This window comes from Gymnodraco acuticeps, unplaced genomic scaffold, assembly GCF_902827175.1.
Source record: "Gymnodraco acuticeps unplaced genomic scaffold, fGymAcu1.1, whole genome shotgun sequence".
Taxonomy (NCBI): domain Eukaryota; kingdom Metazoa; phylum Chordata; class Actinopteri; order Perciformes; family Bathydraconidae; genus Gymnodraco; species Gymnodraco acuticeps.
The window spans coordinates 38995-56180 of record NW_022990897.1 but is presented as its reverse complement, the minus strand read 5'-3'; the positions used below and the strand labels follow the sequence as shown (position 1 = coordinate 56180).

General features: G+C 40.2%; 1 protein-coding gene across 2 annotated transcripts; it reads left to right on the top strand.

Moving 5' to 3' along the window:
• Positions 1 to 9496: 9496 nt before the first annotated feature.
• LOC117557741 (uncharacterized protein PFB0765w-like) lies at positions 9497 to 11145 on the top strand. 2 transcript variants are annotated; one of them, XM_034233716.1, is made up of 2 exons: positions 9497 to 9613; positions 9976 to 11145. In XM_034233716.1, the coding sequence occupies exon 2, from the start codon at positions 10164 to 10166 to the stop codon at positions 10860 to 10862; it is 699 nt and encodes a 232-aa protein (XP_034089607.1). In that variant the 5' UTR covers positions 9497 to 9613; positions 9976 to 10163; the 3' UTR covers positions 10863 to 11145. The 2 variants fall into 2 exon arrangements, with proteins under 2 accessions (XP_034089607.1, XP_034089608.1); XM_034233717.1 differs by having other exon boundaries at positions 9507 to 9613; positions 9979 to 11145.
• Positions 11146 to 17186: the final 6041 nt, after the last annotated feature.

The window sequence follows — 17186 nt, the reverse complement described above, 5'->3', positions numbered from 1 at the left end:
AAAAACCTGTTCTTCTTTGTGTTGTTTGTACAGAAGCTCACCGAAAATCTGGAAGCCCTGACACAGAAAACGCTATTTTATTAATAACAAAAGATATTGTATGGTCTTGTTAAGGGACTGGAAAAGCATCGCTGTGGGAGCGTGTCTTTCTGCGCTGGTTTAAAGGGGAATGATGACGGCTGTTGCTGTGCACAGGCAATAGTTTTGACTTTCAACAGTGGAGGACGCAGGACTTTCAGGTGAGGTAATTATTCGTTTGAGCAGGGCAGCAGGCAAACAGGAGAGACACGTAACATGTGTAAGCTTTTTATGGCTGAGTGGTGCAGTAATGATGCATGTTGTACTCAGACCCTGACGTTAGCGTCTCCCTGGTTCCCTCCACAAAAATCCAATGGGATCTTTCCATTGGATTATTGCAGATAATAAGATCTCTGGTAAACACACATTTATGATACTTACACGTTTTGTTCAGCAGGATAATCTCCACATATGAACACAACTTTATGATTTTTGATCATTAGGCTATACGTCACATGACTTCCTTCACCAAGCTAAAGGCGGCTACTGTTTGACGTGAGGACGTTTGGTCGTCTCATTTAGACACTTGTTCGTAACCGCCGTCAATCTCTTCATCTTGTGTTAACCACAGACCTTATTTCAGGCTTCTAACTAAAAAAACCTTCAGAGAACAATTGACTTCCAGACGAGGGAAAAGGAAGTGCTACATTTAGGAATCATTACTTTTCGACCACTGTACACCTCAAAGTTTATCAGAGATTATACACATGTTAAATATAAATAATGAATGTTGTAGAAACAGACGAGGGAACAGGAAGAGCTAAAATGCTGACACATTTCAGGGTTTTAGGACTCATTTCTCTATATCGGATGTTATTTTGTAAAGCATCTGATAAACAGTGATTCTCAAATGGGGGTACGCGGACCCCTATGGGTACGTTGGGGTACTGCAGGGGGTACGTGAGATTTAAAAAAAATAAAATTATTAATTAAAAAAATACCATGCATGATTACAAAAATAATCTTAGTGCAATAAATTAAATAGAAAACACCATTTTATATAAAATATTCCTAGAACCTCATATACACATGTCAAATTGGTGTATTGTATTTTATAGTTTTGCATAATATATAATTGTGTTCATTGGTTTGTTAAACAGATATTACTTCAGTTGAAAAAACTTTTTTCATGCATAAGGCAAGGCAAGGCAAGTTTATTTATATAGCACTTTTCAACACAAGGCAATTCAAAGTGCTTTACAAAAAATGAAAGAGATTAAGAAAATGGCATTAAAAAGAAAAGCTAATAAAATAAACATTAAAAGAAAAAATACATGGATAAAAGTTACAGTGCTGTCAACTAAACATTAAAAGAAAAAAGTACATGGATAAAAGTTACAGTGCAGTCTAAGATATGAATAGTTCAATTAAAAGCAGCGACAAAAAGAAAAGTCTTCAGCCTGGATTTAAAAGTAGTCAGAGTTGCAGCGGACCTGCAGGTTTCTGGGAGTTTGTTCCAGATATTTGGAGCATAATAACTGAACGCTGCTTCTCCATGTTTAGTTCTGACTCTGGGGACAGAAAGTTGACCAGTCCCTGAAGACCTGAGAGATCTGGATGGTTCATAATTTAGCAGGAGGTCAGAAATGTATTTTGGGCCTAAACCATTCAGTGCTTTATAAACCAGCAGCAGTATTTTGAAATCTATTCTTTGACACACAGGAAGCCAGTGTAAAGACTTCAGAACTGGAGTGATGTGATCCACTTTCTTAGTGTCAGTGAGGACTCGAGCAGCAGCGTTCATAAAAGGAAAATATCCTTAGTTTGTTGTACAGGAGTTAATAAATCACACACTGAGGGAAGATCACTATATTGGAATTATTTGTATAGGCTTTTTCGATCAAACATTTTCGGGGTCGGTCAGGGGGTACTTGGCATGAGAAAATGTTTCAAAGGGGGTACATGACTGAATAAAGTTTGAGAAGCACTATGATAACATATACCTAGATTTAGATTATTTTGGTGTCAGGGGAAGTTATTCTCACACAATATGTAGTTCATAATGTTATTAAAGAGAAACATCATTTATTCTGATTATTTCACACAGTTGTAAACATCATGCAGCAAAATGATGAGGACTGACACACTTTCTTTCTGCTAGTCAAACCACGAGAACCATTAAGTAATCACAACAAAAAGTATAAAATAAATATTCAGTTTTAATCAGTGAATCAGAAAAGTCCCGTCTTTCATTTCTGTGTGTGCATAGGCTGTGTGTAAGGTGTGAACATGAGCTCTTTGTAATATTGCTTGATTTCTGGCTGTAATTATGTGTGTTAACCACAGCTGCAGCGTTAACCAAAAGTCTATTAGACAAGCAGATGGCTGCACAAACACACCGTCACAACCTCTCCCGCTATCGATGTAACATCGTGTAAAATCACCTTCCTGACAGCTTTTGCACTCTCCGTGCCTCTACACTGTGTGATGTCTGTGTTTGGGGTTTTCTGCAGGTCAACAATCTATCCGGAGATACGACGGAGAAACAAAGAGAAATTCACACCTTTCTCACTTTCATTTCTTTCTCAGGTGCTATCTCGCTGCTCGGTTGTCTTCTCACTTTGTCACACTATTTATTGAAATTCTGCCACCCTCTTTATTAACACACACAAGCCTGCACACACACTCCAAGGCTGAGCTGGGGTGAGACTATAAATCATAAGATGGTTTACATGGGAATTGACTTCTGTTCCACACACTTCTACTTTGTATGTTTGTCATGTCACCAGACTTTGACTGGCACTTCTGACCTTCAAACTGATGCACATCACACATACAATCTGCAGCAGCACACACACAATCTGCAGCATCACACACACACTTTCCATTTCAGTGAGAAACAGCCTTTTTCCTTGAATAGAGGATTCAAGGGAGAATTATAATTGAAAAAACTGCAGTTATAGAATCAAACCTCATCCAGTCCAGGGTCCCTACGGTTTATAACCAGTTTTTCTGTTTTTTTTCCGTCCTGTGAAACCTTGTGTCCGCTCATGTGCAAACACTGATGATTATGAGTTATATCATCTTTATACAACATGTCCAGTAAATAGGGCAGGCGAGCAGCGTTACATATTTGGCTCAAAGTTGTTAAAAAGCGACTTTTTTCAAACCTTTGTATTGCCGTTAATGAATATTTTGTAAAAGTCACTGCCTGTGTTTCCCATTTAGATGTATAGACAAGGCCACAAACATCTATACAGTGGTGCACTGTTGACATATTTGTGTTGGCATGACCTTGAAGTAAGCTTCCTAAGCACTCCCTTGACAAAAAGCCAATGGGATTTTTCCATTGGATTTTGGAATATTGAAGAATATTCACATATCTTACTTTTCCTACAGTTTCAACACCATTGACTGAGCTTTTATTTTTTTTATTTTAGCTTTTATTTTATTTTTTAATACAGGTTCAAGAGGCGCTTTCACACCGCAGTACTTTTCCCACAAAGGTTCATCAGAACTTAGTTCAGGAGAACTTTTTAGTTCTCCTGAACTAAGTTCAGATCGCGTTCACACCGGAATAAGTTCCCTGAGGGAGGATTAGGCAAATGAAGCCGCTCACGTCACTTCTTCTTCTTCTGCTTTGGGTTTACTGGCAGGCCGCAAACAACTTCACAGCGTATACTGCCGCCCAAAGTCCCCGGCCGGAAGTCCCCGGCCAGAAGTCCCCGGAGTTGGGGACTGGCTTCAGTAGAAGCTGCTGGGACTCCCAGCAGCTTCTACTGAAGCCTTCCGAGTAAATCGCCAGAACACCGACACCTCCTCATCTCCACCGCTCCCATGTTTTATTTTGTGTTGCCATAAGTTAGTCTCTCTGCGTTTCTGCGCTGTGGGAAAAGTACTGCGGTGTGAATTGAAGTGGAGATAGCTAGCAACAACTTATATAATAAGTTATGATAGGTCTAAGTGGTCTTATGAACATATTTGCAAACACTAAATGATATTTCATTAGTGAATGCACTCGCTGACCCGAGGCATCCATGTTTATTTTGTAATCTTTCCAGACATGTAAATACTGAATACCAGTACTTCCTGCATGCTTCAGCAGAGTTTAATTATCAGTTATATTGATGGATATTCATGCAAATGCTATTTCCAAGCCGGTAAATGGTAATTACATTAAACTCTTTCAATTACTAAAGGAATCTCCTATTTGCTGGATTAAGCAAATCAGATATTTTGGACCGTATTTGATTTGGTGCTGTGATTGCATTCGAATAAAAGTCTTTCAGTAGACCTGTCAGCAGAGCATTTGGATTAAGAATGACTTCAATGGGGCTTTAAAAACATGTGGGAATATTTGAAACATAACTCAGCTGTTCACACTAGTTTCATATGTAGAAGCAAACTGAGAAACACGGAGAGAGGGACAGAGAAACAGAGATGTCAGTGTGTTATCTCTTCTTAAAGCCAGCGACTGGACTGAACAGTGTGTTATGGCAGATCGAGGTCTGTGTTTCTCAGAGTGTGTGTGTGTGTGTGTGTGTGTGTGTGTGTGTGTGTGTGTGTGTGTGTGTGTGTGTGTGTGTTGTCCACAGTTTTCTGAGTCAGAGATGCGGTATATGTCCTGAAGCTATGGAGAAGAAGAAGAGACAGATGGAGAGTATGTAGCCAGCTCCGGTCTTGACAACAGCTCCTACATACTGAGGAACTGGCTGACGACCACATCTGAACACCAGGCGGCTGTGTTCCTGTCAGACACACCTGCTGTCTGTATCCACACACACACACACACACACACACACACACACACACACACACACACACACACACACACACACACACACACACACACACACACACACACACACACACACACACACACACACACACACACACACACACACACACACACACACACACACACACACACACACACACACACACACACACACACACACACGTTTTCAAATTCAAGACTCTAGGTTGAATTGTCATATGCAAGCCTGTCAAGGCTGTCGGAGAAATACAAGGGTGCAAGAATGATGCCGGCAAAAGTAAGATACTGTGTGTGCATGTAAACCAAAATGTAAATACTGCAGTAGAATAAATACTGTAATAAGTTGATGGTATATAAACATGTGGACATTTTGAATAAGCAGATGTAGATGAACAGTGTATTATAGACATGAGAGTTTCACATGTCCAAAAAATGGCAAAGCATTTGAATAGAAATTGATCAGATTTGAAAAGATATTTCACAGTAGTTCACTTGTGTTTAAAGTGGCGATTCTTAAATGTTTCGTTCATTTCATTTATTTGAACAGGGACAATGCACATTAACGAACACTTAAGACAAATAATGCTTCAAGTGTAAATATGCTGGATTTTAGCTTAGAGCTAATTTCCATCCGTAGTCCCTCACATACAACATATAAGAACATGACATTTATAAAGACAGCACAAATAAATACATGATATGCAAAAACAGCACGCACAAGTATTTACCACATAGCAGTACAATATAGCAGCTACGACATATAAAGTCCAAGAGAAGATACCCCTGTATTAAAGTTAATTTCAATCAGGAGAGACTTCATTTGTTTAAAGAACATTTATTGACACATGCCATATGATAAATGTTAAGTCTTTGGCGATTAGACCCCGATCCTGAAATGGTATATCTAAAGGGGGAAATGCAGCCGTGAGCATATAGGGAACCCCCCCGGGGTCTAGACTCTGATGACGCTGAAGATCTGGATTTGATGAGGAGATGGGATGAAGAGGGGGTGTGATGAGGTATTTGGATTAGCTCTCCTGGCACTGGATGTGATGAGAGGAGGCGGATGGGGAGGAGGCGGGCGACAGCATGAACACCTGAAATCACGCTGACTGCAGGAGAGAGGAGAACCATTTTAAAGTGTGGCTGCAGCTCGATGATTGGCTGCTGAGATTGAGGTGAATGTAATAGGTTAACAGAAAGCCTGTGATGAGCTGTGTTATAAGCAGCTGCGGAGTGAATGTATACCAGTCTTCCTGAAAGAACTTGCGCTGAGCTTCTTGGGACAGTGGGACAATCCCGTATCTCAGTTGGGAGGCTATTCCAGAATTCAGAATTACATTACGTAACAGTTAGCTGAAGTGTTATCCAAAGCAACTTATAAATTCATTCAAAAAGAAAGTTATAAACTCAAAAATAAGTACTTTATGTTAAAATAATCCAAACCTTTCCCAATGCTATTGAAGTATTGGAATACTGGGTCTCTGTTTCCCTACAATAAAAATGTTTTTCTCAATGAAAATATATCCAGAAAAATGTGAGCACAGTGAGATAGAAGTCAGAGAATAAAGTATACGATATAAAGTACTAATACAATAACATAATGTAGCCTAGAACACTTTAAGATTAAAGCTATTGTACATGACAATAATAACAACAAAATGCATGTTAAGTAAATGCAGTATAAAACCTGACTCTACAGCATATAGCCCGGATCATTAAGCCTTTCTACGGGGCTGTGGAGGTGAGTCAAGGATAAAGTATGCAAATCAAAGTCAAGACAAAAGGTGATGAAGTTATAATAAGAACTTTGTAAAGAAAGTTCCAGATTAATTAACGCTGTGGGTTCAACTAAGCAAAGCTAATGGAAACCATTCACTCTTTCCTTTTCCCTTCACTTATCTCCTTTCCTCACTCCTTCCCTTTAAAACAGTCACCATCTCCTCCCATGCATTTCCTCCTTTCTCCCTCCTTTTCCTTTCTCACTATTTAGCTTCCTCCCATCTTTCTCTCCCTTTAGAAACATATTGGGGGGAGTTGGACCATGAAATTAAAATATTAGTGAATGACATTACAGAATATTTTCAGTTATCTGGAAAGAGAGAATTAAAAAGGAACAAAATCTGAAGTGCTGTTATTGCAAAGGTCAGGTAGAGGGCAGATTATCATTTAAAAACGTTGTATTATCAGCAAATGAAAATGAATTTGGTAGAATGTGCTTTGCTGTAATTGTAGCGTTTCTGCAGCTCTACACAGAAGTACAAAATAATTCATATATTTTAATAATTGTTAATTTGGAAATGGACTTCAGTGTTTTATAAGATAACAAAACACACTTGGTGTCAGGGTTTGGTGGTATGCAGACCCAAACGCAGCACAAACAGGGGAGGCAGATAAGGACAGGGAAAAAAAAGCGAGCTTTGTTAAAATGAAAGCTGTACTTACAAAAACATGAAAACGGGGCAATCAGGCACGATCAACAAAAGGAAAAGTAGCAAGCAAAACTAAATCAAACCAGTGGCCTTTACTACGAAGCAGGATTTGCGGTTAGCGAGCAGGGTTAACTCTGAGTTTTCTGTCCTACGACGCTGGTTCACTTCTTACCCGGGTAGATCTCCATGGTAACTTATGCTGAGCGGATAACCTGGTCTGGAGCTGGTTTGGTTCCAAGATAAGAGATCAACTCAGTGAAAGCACCGCCATGCTGACCAATCAGAGCTCAGTGTGCGGAGTTTAAAGCGATCAAGTCATATTACAGGAGAAAGGAAATACAGAAAAACTGCTGTATGCAGGGAAGACGGCCGGCAAAAATCACCGACTGTTTGAACGTGAACATTAATAGAATATCACCTCCATCTTCAGAGCAATTTCACTATTAGCGCTAACCAAGCTTACTTAAATATCTGCCACAACATAAGTAACCGGAACAAAGTAACATTACGAGTATTGCGTACAGTTTGTGAGTGCAGACAGATTGACTGTGATGTGTGTAATCAGTGGTTCCACCATGACTGCGTGAACGGACCACCAAAAGACAACAAATACACATGTGGTGGATGCAGATAGAATCTGCAACATCTGCCAGATATGGAAGCCCCTCTTTGGTTTTTCAAATGATGAGCCGAAAGAGTAAAATGCTTTTGTGTGCACAAACTAGAGGGGGACAGCAAACACCAGTGTGATTTTGGTGGGAGTACGACTACCCTGGACAAAGTTATAGCAAACTTTTGTTCGCCCCGCTGTGACCATTTGAATGTTTTTGTTGTTTGTGAGCACTAGATGAGGCAATGGGCCACGGGGTATTGAGGTGACCTCACAGTTTTCAACCGTGTTGCAGTTTTTTGGTTTAAATAAACAAAATTAATACAAATAATTTGGTGGTTGTTATTGGAGTGCTAAATGGTCCACAGTATCAATCCATGGTGATATTGAGAGGCATTAGTCACCACACGCCCGAATACTGTGATCAAATGGAAAAACATCCTGTCAACCATCGAGTTTCACAAAAAGTAGTATTTTACGATCCCCAATTATTTATTTTTTTAAAAAGGAAAGGACTGGAAGAGCAGAAAGCAAATAAATAAGTCAGGATGTAAAGACCAGCGGTGAGATGGAGTGTCAGGAGTCTTCTCTGCAGACTCCCTCGGGGCAGATTTAAGGTGAAGTGGGCAACACATGGAAAGAGTATCTTTCTCTTCCTCTGTGGTCAGCACTGATGAGATTGACAGACAAGATACAGTCACTCCTGTCTCTCTCTACTCCCGTCTCTCCGTCTGAGTTCCTCACTTTCTCGCTGTCAACTTAGTGAACACAGACTGACTGTCTTCCAGAAAAGGTTAAAAGTCTGACACTTAGAATCTACAGGCTGCAGTGTTGCAAGAAGCAGAGCTGGGAGAAGTACTCGCTTACTTCAGTAAAGGGAGCGATTAGGGGTGGGGGATATAATCAATACAGCATACGATTATATCGATACAGCATACGATATCCCCCACCCCTAATCACTTATTTTACTGAAATAAACAAGTACTTTTCCCAGCTCTGCTTCCTGCAACACTGCAGCCTGCGATACTTTGCGAGGCGATATTGTATCGATACACGGACGCCAATTATCGATATTTTATTATATAAACTAGCATATCCCTCTAAAAGATTGTCGTACACTTGACTGATGTCTAATTTATTGAAAACTCAAAAAAACTACATAAGATATCCATGTGAGCATTACTTTAGAATAACATTAAACAAGTGCACTTCAAATAGTTAGTTATAATAGTATATAAACGAATTAAGACACAAACCACATTTTTATATTACAGTTAACACTAACCTTGTGCCTCTTGCTAACACTTGAATGTAAACTTTATCTTTTGATATCGCCGTATTTAAATGTTGAAATCTCCGTTAATATCTGTACTTTTTCTCCGTTCTTTTTCCCCGTCAAGTTTTTGCTTTTGGAACAGTAACTTCCTGCTAATAGCGCAAAGTCGCATTCAAAATAAAAGCATGTCTATATATGGATATGACCCATGTGATTTGCAATATCGCAATATATCGTATCGCAATACTTAGCATATCGCAGAATCGCAATACTATCGTATCGTGGCTTAAGTATTGCAATAGTATCGTATCGTGGGGAGCCTGGTGATTCCCACCCCTAGTAGCGATAGGGGGAGAGTGGGGTAATTTGTGCCAAGGGGCAAGTAGTTCCACCCCTGTTATCTAGAAAACCATAGAAGAAGTTGGTCATGTGACCACATATTTTTGAAGAGGCATCCATTTCAATCATCCTGCAAAGAAGGGAGACACATGGCTTGAGAGGTAAGCACATTTAAGTTCAAAAAACCATTTTTTGCCCTCCAAAGTAAAATGTATTTGATCAAGGTTTTTTGATTGCTGTGTTTGAACAATTTAGACAACTTTGAAAACAGTTCACACATGTTTTAGTGCTTTAGTAAGCTACACTATGAGTCTATACAGTTAGCATGATGCTAGCTCAAAACAGCTGGGGGATGCATTTTTTTCAAAATGGTGGGCTTGGGGTGATTTGTGCCAAAGGGCCTGGGTTAAGTTGTGCCAGTGGCACAACTTACCCCAACTTATGATTATTTACTATATATTACTTTATTGTATTTTATTTTATTTTATTGTATTTTATTGTTATTCCTTTCCTTTCCTTGAAGCAGATCCAGACCCAGGAGAGCCACCTGCCACTCCCGAGCACTTATCAAGTGACAAATCTGGTTCTTCTGCTCACTTGGGTTATGTGTCTCCAGAAGTAATTCTTCCCTTGCCAAAAGCCACAGAAAGAAAAAAAAAAAGTGTAAGAAAGAAAGTGAAAACAAGAATCGTGACCGACACACCTGAGAAGATGGAGTTGGAGAAGGCTCACAAAGAAAAAGAAGATAAAAAGGCTGAACAGGAAAATAAAAAGAATGAAAGAGAGAAGAAAAGGGCTCTGAAAGCTGCAAATCAAACCAAAACCAAGAAGAAAACAGCTGTGTACAGTAGCTCAGAAGAAAGCTCCACCACCAATGATGAGGCAGAAGATCGCCTGGAGAAGACACACAGCAGAGAAAAGGAACGGGCTGAAAAGAAGAAAAGGAGTGGAAATAAGAAGGGGGCTCTGAAAGGGTCAAAACCAACCAAGCCCAAAAAGAAAGTGCTCTCCAGTAGCTCAGAAGAGAGTGACTTTCCGATTCCATTTAGCGATGCCACTCATTATGAGAGTTCAGATGTCCAGAGTGATGATGATGATGGTGACAAGGATCTGTCTGCTGGTGACTTTGTCATTGTGAAGTTTGCAGGTAAAAAATCCAAATCCTATAACTATGTTGAATTGGTGGAGAATGTTGAAGGTGACGAGATCAGTGCAAAGTTTCTGAAGCAAAGTTATAAGAGGTCTGTTGATGGAAAGCCCATCTTCACATTTAGAGAGAATGATGAAGGAGTCATCCCTAGAGGTGATGTGCTCAAGAAACTACCCACTCCACAAAAACTTGGTGGTACAGCCAGAAGGGAGTATAAGTTCACATTCCCCTGCAGCATTGACAAGTGGGATGTTCAGTAGTAGGCCGAATCTGTGAAGAGATTCAGATGCAGATGATTTGCAGATGATTAGGTGCTCATTTTGGAATTTTGTTCTGAGTATGTGTTCATGTGGCGCTAGGTCCTGTTTAAGCAAATTGGCCACACCACAAAACTTGGTGGTACAGCCAGAAGGGAACAGAAGTTCATATTTCCCTGCAGCATTGGACAAGTAGGATGTTAGGTGTTCATAGGCCTTGTTATAGAAAAGTGGCCTTTGATGTTGTTAAAACTTTAAATAAACATTAAATAAATAATGTTGTATTGAATTTGTCTTGCTTTTATATAGCATTATTGTTTGTGAGATTAAAATGATCTGTTTTACTTCAATTATCAATGGCACAATTTACCCCAGTGTATTGTCTCTAATGGCACAACTTACCCCGCACCGGGGGCAAGTTGTGCCACAAAACCACTTTTTTTTCTAAATCTATATTTCTCAAACAGTTTATTTAAGATCCGAAGTGATTGTTCCCAGGGATGCACAACATCCTAAACTATATGTACATATTTTAGTTAGATGCATTACTGTAATCCCCTTGCTTTAAAGGCACTTTAAGTAAAAATTGGCACTACTTACCCCACTCTCCCCTACCGTGTAAATATACTCAGATACAAGTAAAAGTCCTGCATTCAACATCAAGTAAAAGTACCAAAAATCTGTGGGAGAGCCAACTTTCAAAACCTCCTATATTGCATTTTTGTATAATAATGAATGTACAGTGTTTATCACGTTGCAGCTGGTAAACTTAGAGCTAATTTAAAATACTCATTATACTGCCGGGTAGCTTAATCTACAAGTCATAACATACCAGTTGATTTATATTCTGTATTAATAATCTAAATAAGAAAATGTGCCAGTGTAGAAGCTGTAAAATAAAGGTTATGGAGTACAAATAACAATATTAGCACAATGTATACATACTCAAGGGAAGTACAGGTATCTAAAATGATTTAACTACAGTACTTGGGTACATTTTAGAAAACACTTTTCACATTATAAGTCCATAGAGAAAGGGAAAATGAATAGGAATAAACCCTATTAACAACTGGAACACTCTTGAACTTAAATAGTAGTTTAATTCTCCTGCAACTTATAAAAGTACAAGCTGAAACTTTTAAAAAGAGCCAGGTGTTCCATCATCATCATTAACCAATCCCGCTCTCGTTAGTGAATTACAAACCAAGAAATTGCTCGGTTAGTCGGAGATGAGTAAAAGGCTCTAATTCTGAGGCAGAAACACGGGAGTCAGTGGAGGTGAAAGTGGAAATGGACTTAGTTTCAGACAGAGCCACGGACCAAGGCTAATTAATGTGTGTGCTAAACCAGTGGTTAGACAGTGTCACGTCTTGACCTTTGAAATACGTACTCATTCAGCTTTATAACTGTCGCAGACTGTACCTCCTTTCTTTTTCTCCACATGTATATGCTTCCTTGCTCCATGAAGTGACAAAACACACATTTATTCAATGAATTTAGTTTGCAGATATCAACAACCTTGTTTTTCGAGCTAAACACGCTGCTTGTTTGAGAGCTTGTGAGTCTAAATGTTCTCATCTTTGTTGATTTGCAGCAATTTGCATTGTTTCATCTTTGCTTGATGTGGCATTTTGTTTCTGGCACTTGATCCCGCCTTTATCCGTTTTTTGCTTGCTTTTGGGAGAAGAAAAGCAACAAATGAGTACAAAAAAAACGGACCTGTTGAACTCACCGGAAGTTGTTTTTGATGGCAGAAGTTCAGAGGCCTGCAACCCCTAAAGCCCCTGTCACACTGTCCCGAAATTGACACCCGATGGACACACGATAAAGGAAATGTTCAAATTCGGCTGTGATCGTAGCAACATCGGGCCATTCGTGAGGGCATCTTAAGCCTTCGTATGACCGCCGGTGGAGTTTCTCAGGCTCCGGCAGCAACTTCGTGAGCGGCAACTTCGTAAGGCACTCGTGAGCGGCATCTTGTCGAATCGTGTCATCTTCGTGTTATCATCGGTGCCTGCAACCACTAACTAAAAGCAGCTGTGTAACAAAACAAAAGGTGTGAACTTAATAATAATAATACATTTGATTTATATAGCACACTTTAAAGACAAACGTCATCTCAAGGTGCTTCACAAAGCTATAAGGAAAAATAAGTAAAAAGATATCTAAAGGAGCATATTGGATCAAATATGGCAATATAAAGGTTAAAAGCATAAAAGGTTTAAAAGTAAATAAATTAAAGGACAGTCAGTCAAATGCGGTGTGGAACAGGTGGGTCTTGAGGCATTTCCTAAAAACTGAGTGATGCCGAGGTCCGTATGTTCTCTGGAAGCTGATCAGACGTGGACCCAGGGAGGAGAAAGCACGGTTTCCCATGGTGACCAGTTTTGTCCGCGGAACAGCCAGGAGATTGAAGCTGTCTGACCTGAGTGTGCGTGAGGTATGGGAATGTTTTCTAGTTAGCAGTTCCTGTAGGTAGGTGGGGCCAGTGTGGTTGATGACGTTGAAGACCATGATGAGGACTTTGAAGATAATCTGGTGTGTTACAGGGAGCCAGTGGAGTGAGTGAAGGACGGGGGTGATGTGCTCTGATTTGCATGTTTTATCTGATTTGATAGTGTTTTATGTGCAGTCCAAACTTAGTTTACCCCTCCTTTCCTTTTGCCCATTCTGTATAATCTTCAATGACGCTACTATCTCTTCCAGCCTTTTTAACTTCAACTCTTTCACCCCTAACGTCTCTCTACTCTTCCTGTCCTCCATGGTATCCTTCCTCTCTCATCTCTCCCTCCTCTCTAACCCTCCTCTCATTTCTTGTCCTTTTAACCCTGATGAGCGCCGTATGTAGTCACATCCATATTTGGGCAACGCTGTTTGGCAGCCGTCCATACAGCCAATTAGAAATGGCAGATGAGTCAGAGTCTGTCCTTCGGAAACCGAGGTCATCGCCGGCAACTATCGCTCCGGCAGACCTCATCATAATATCCACCGAGCCAATCATATTCTCTCCCTTCATTACAGATTTACTTAATGTCAAAGCAGCATTTGATTGCTCCCTCATCCTCTCTGTCTGCTCATCTCTCCCTCTTTTTAAGCATTCATACGTTATCTCTATCGCAGAGTCTTATCCCTGGTGCACTTGCACACTTGTATGCACGACTCCCTTTTCTCTGCTCCCTTCATTTGGTTATTCCCTTTGTCCCAGCTGATGAATAAGCTCCCAGGATGCAACACTGACCTGCATCTGCCCTCTCTACCACTTGCCTGTACTCTCATTTAACTTTCCTTTCTTTGGCCTTCTTCTCTCTACACTTGATCTGCCTTTTAAAATGTGTCTGCTTGTGTTGATAATACAATGAAGTAGTATCAAAGGAAACGCAAAGTGGGCATCTTCCATTGGAGCGAATTAGACTCCGGTACCAGTCAAGACATTTATAAGCAAAATAACTCTGCAATATATCCTGAACCCGCAGGTTATTTGAACCCATGTTTAATTTAAAGAAAATGTATAAACTTCTCGTCCACTACGGTCATTTTTGAGGTTACATCAAGGACTGCCTCCATCTTTTTTGATGCACATCGTTGAGCGCAGCATTCATTAAATCTGCCGCCGCTCAACAGCCAATGTAGCGCAGCTGTGCGGTTCAACATCTGTGCTTTTAAACTCTCACTCACACCGAAGCAAGCGTTTCTGCTTCGGATCGTTATACTGTCTCTGTGTTCAGTTTTCAAATGTTCCTTACTCTCACCCGGCTCGGTCTACATCTTTTCACTTTTTGCATTTCAGCTAAGAAAATTGTTGGAGGTGAAAACATGCATTTATGTGTGGATGTGTGGGTGTCACTGTGTGTTATTGAAAGTGCACTTCTCTTGATAGTGGGAGTTTGTTGAAAAGCATGTCAGATTGTGTGCAGCACTGGCTTTCACTCCAGTCCTGTTCTTAGCTCACAGCATGCCCACTGTGCATTACTACTCATTAAGCCAGCTATTTTCCGAGCCGTGCACCGTGTCACAGGCTCAAGGAACATTAGAATACAATGGCAACCTTTCATTTTCTAGATAGAGTAAACACAGAGAAAATAACCGGTTGATATTCATGCTGGCACCCATTTGTGTTATTCATAGTGCATTATTAATGGGTGTTTCGGTGAGTAGGCGGAGATATTAGCAGCAGAAAGGCAAGATGCAACACACACTGTTACTGCAAGGGGTATTTTGATCTTCAACATGTAAAGAATCTTTATGGGTATTGTAAAGTAACATATTTTGTTCATGCATCCACCACCTTGTTGAACTTTAGAATAAATTACAGTAACAGATATCCACATGCAAGATGCCAACATGTTCTCATAAATAAAGTACAGTCAGGCCGTGTTCTAAAAACAACTTATATGTTTTTGTATATTTAATTCAGTTTAGGAAACTAGTAGTAGTTCATCATTGTTAGCAGATAACTTCCATTATAGTTCAAACTAACCGTATTCGAGGAAAGTAGGACATAAACCACCTTATTTTGGATCGGCCCAAACCTACTCCTACTAGGGTTGCAAAATTCCGGGAATTTTCAAAGATGGAAACTTTCCACGGGAATAAACTGGGAATTTTCTAAATTGAAGGTTGGCTCTTCGTAGGGAACTTGAATATAGTTGGGGGAAGTATATTTTAGCATAATCTTGACTAAAACAAACAGATGCCATTCAAGTACACTTGGATATCCATGCCATAGCACACTGCTTACTGCATGGCTATTGAGTCCACACAAAGGTTCGCAACAGGCTCACACATGAGAGTGGAAACACTGATTGGCATTCGGGCAAACCTAAGGTTCTTTGAGCCGGACACAGAGCCATCCTCAACAGGCTGGACAGTGACACTGAAGAGGAAGAGGAAGAGGAAGAGTGTGATGTTGATGAGGCCGAGGAAGAGCCCGTTGACTGAAAGGGTTTAGCAAAAATGCAGAGGATCGCTTGAAGGAAGATTTGCTTTTGTTTAATGGGACTTCTTGGAGGGAGAAGGGCTCTTTTCATTTAACATTTAGAATGGGACTTCTTGGAGGGAGAAGGGCTCTTTTCATTTAGAATGGGACTTTGTGGGGATTTTTGGATGGGGGGTGCATTTTTGTTCATTTTTTAATGAGTGGGGTTGGGGGGGATGAGTAACATTTAACTCAACATTCCTGTTTTCGTTCTTCAATGAAACAAATAATTGTTCAATAAAATTATTAAAACTTGTTCTGTTCTACTTTTTTTTTTTAAATATGTTGAAATGTCATGTTTTTGTGTTTAATTTTGCATCGAATATTTCCAAAATTCCCCAGCTTAACTTCCCATGGAAACATTCCGGAAATGTACCGGAAACTTTCCGCCCCTTTGCAACCCTACTCCTAACAGCATCACATGACTTTATCCATTGCTACTGACTCATTATTTAAAGGACTTCCAGGTCAGAAATATATGTACTCAAGCAAACAATCAATACTGCAGTTTTTTCCTGGGTGGGACAATCCCAAAAGGCTTTGTACTTGCTATAGTGGATTTAAAAGAGATAGTAAGATCAAAGACGCTTGCTTAACGTGAGTAAAACCACCCAATGTGTTCCAATTGGTCTTTAAATATTTTCAATTATCTGCCACTTTAAGTTAAAACGGAGACAAAAGAAGGACTTTAGTAGCGTGTGAGACTGACCGTTGAGCGGCCCAGACCAAGCAAGGAGGCAGAGGCAGAACGTCCAAAAATATAACCCGACGTGGGCATTTATTAAAATCATGTGCACAAAGTTCACAGCCTCAATCCTGCTGTTCCCCTTGCACACATCCTGCAGCCACAAGGATCTCACACACACCCAGTTACAAGGAAACAGCACCTAAATACACACATACTAACAAGACACAGGTGAGGGGGGAGGAGACAACACAGGACACCAGGTGCACACAATCATCAGCCACAGATATCAACATATTATTTGCACCCTGATTACTCTCAACCGCTGTCATCCTTACCCCAGCATAACTCCTCTCGGCGCTCTCGCAAACTCCCCTATCTTTTCAGGCGGAGCCGAGGACCCGACCAGCACCTGCCGACATTCCAATAAATACGGTTTAATCAGTTAAAAAATACTACCTCAATAATTAGTATAAATTATGTGCAAATATGTAATGTCAACATACTGTGCAATCACGCTAATAAAGTGCAATATTACCCGGCCTGAAGCCGTCAGTCCATAGTGACGAAGTTACCTTCGTCACACAGCTTCACAAGATCTTGTTGTCTTCACCTCTAATGCCGTCATTGAAGAGGACTCCAAATCTCAAAAACACGCAACGCGGAT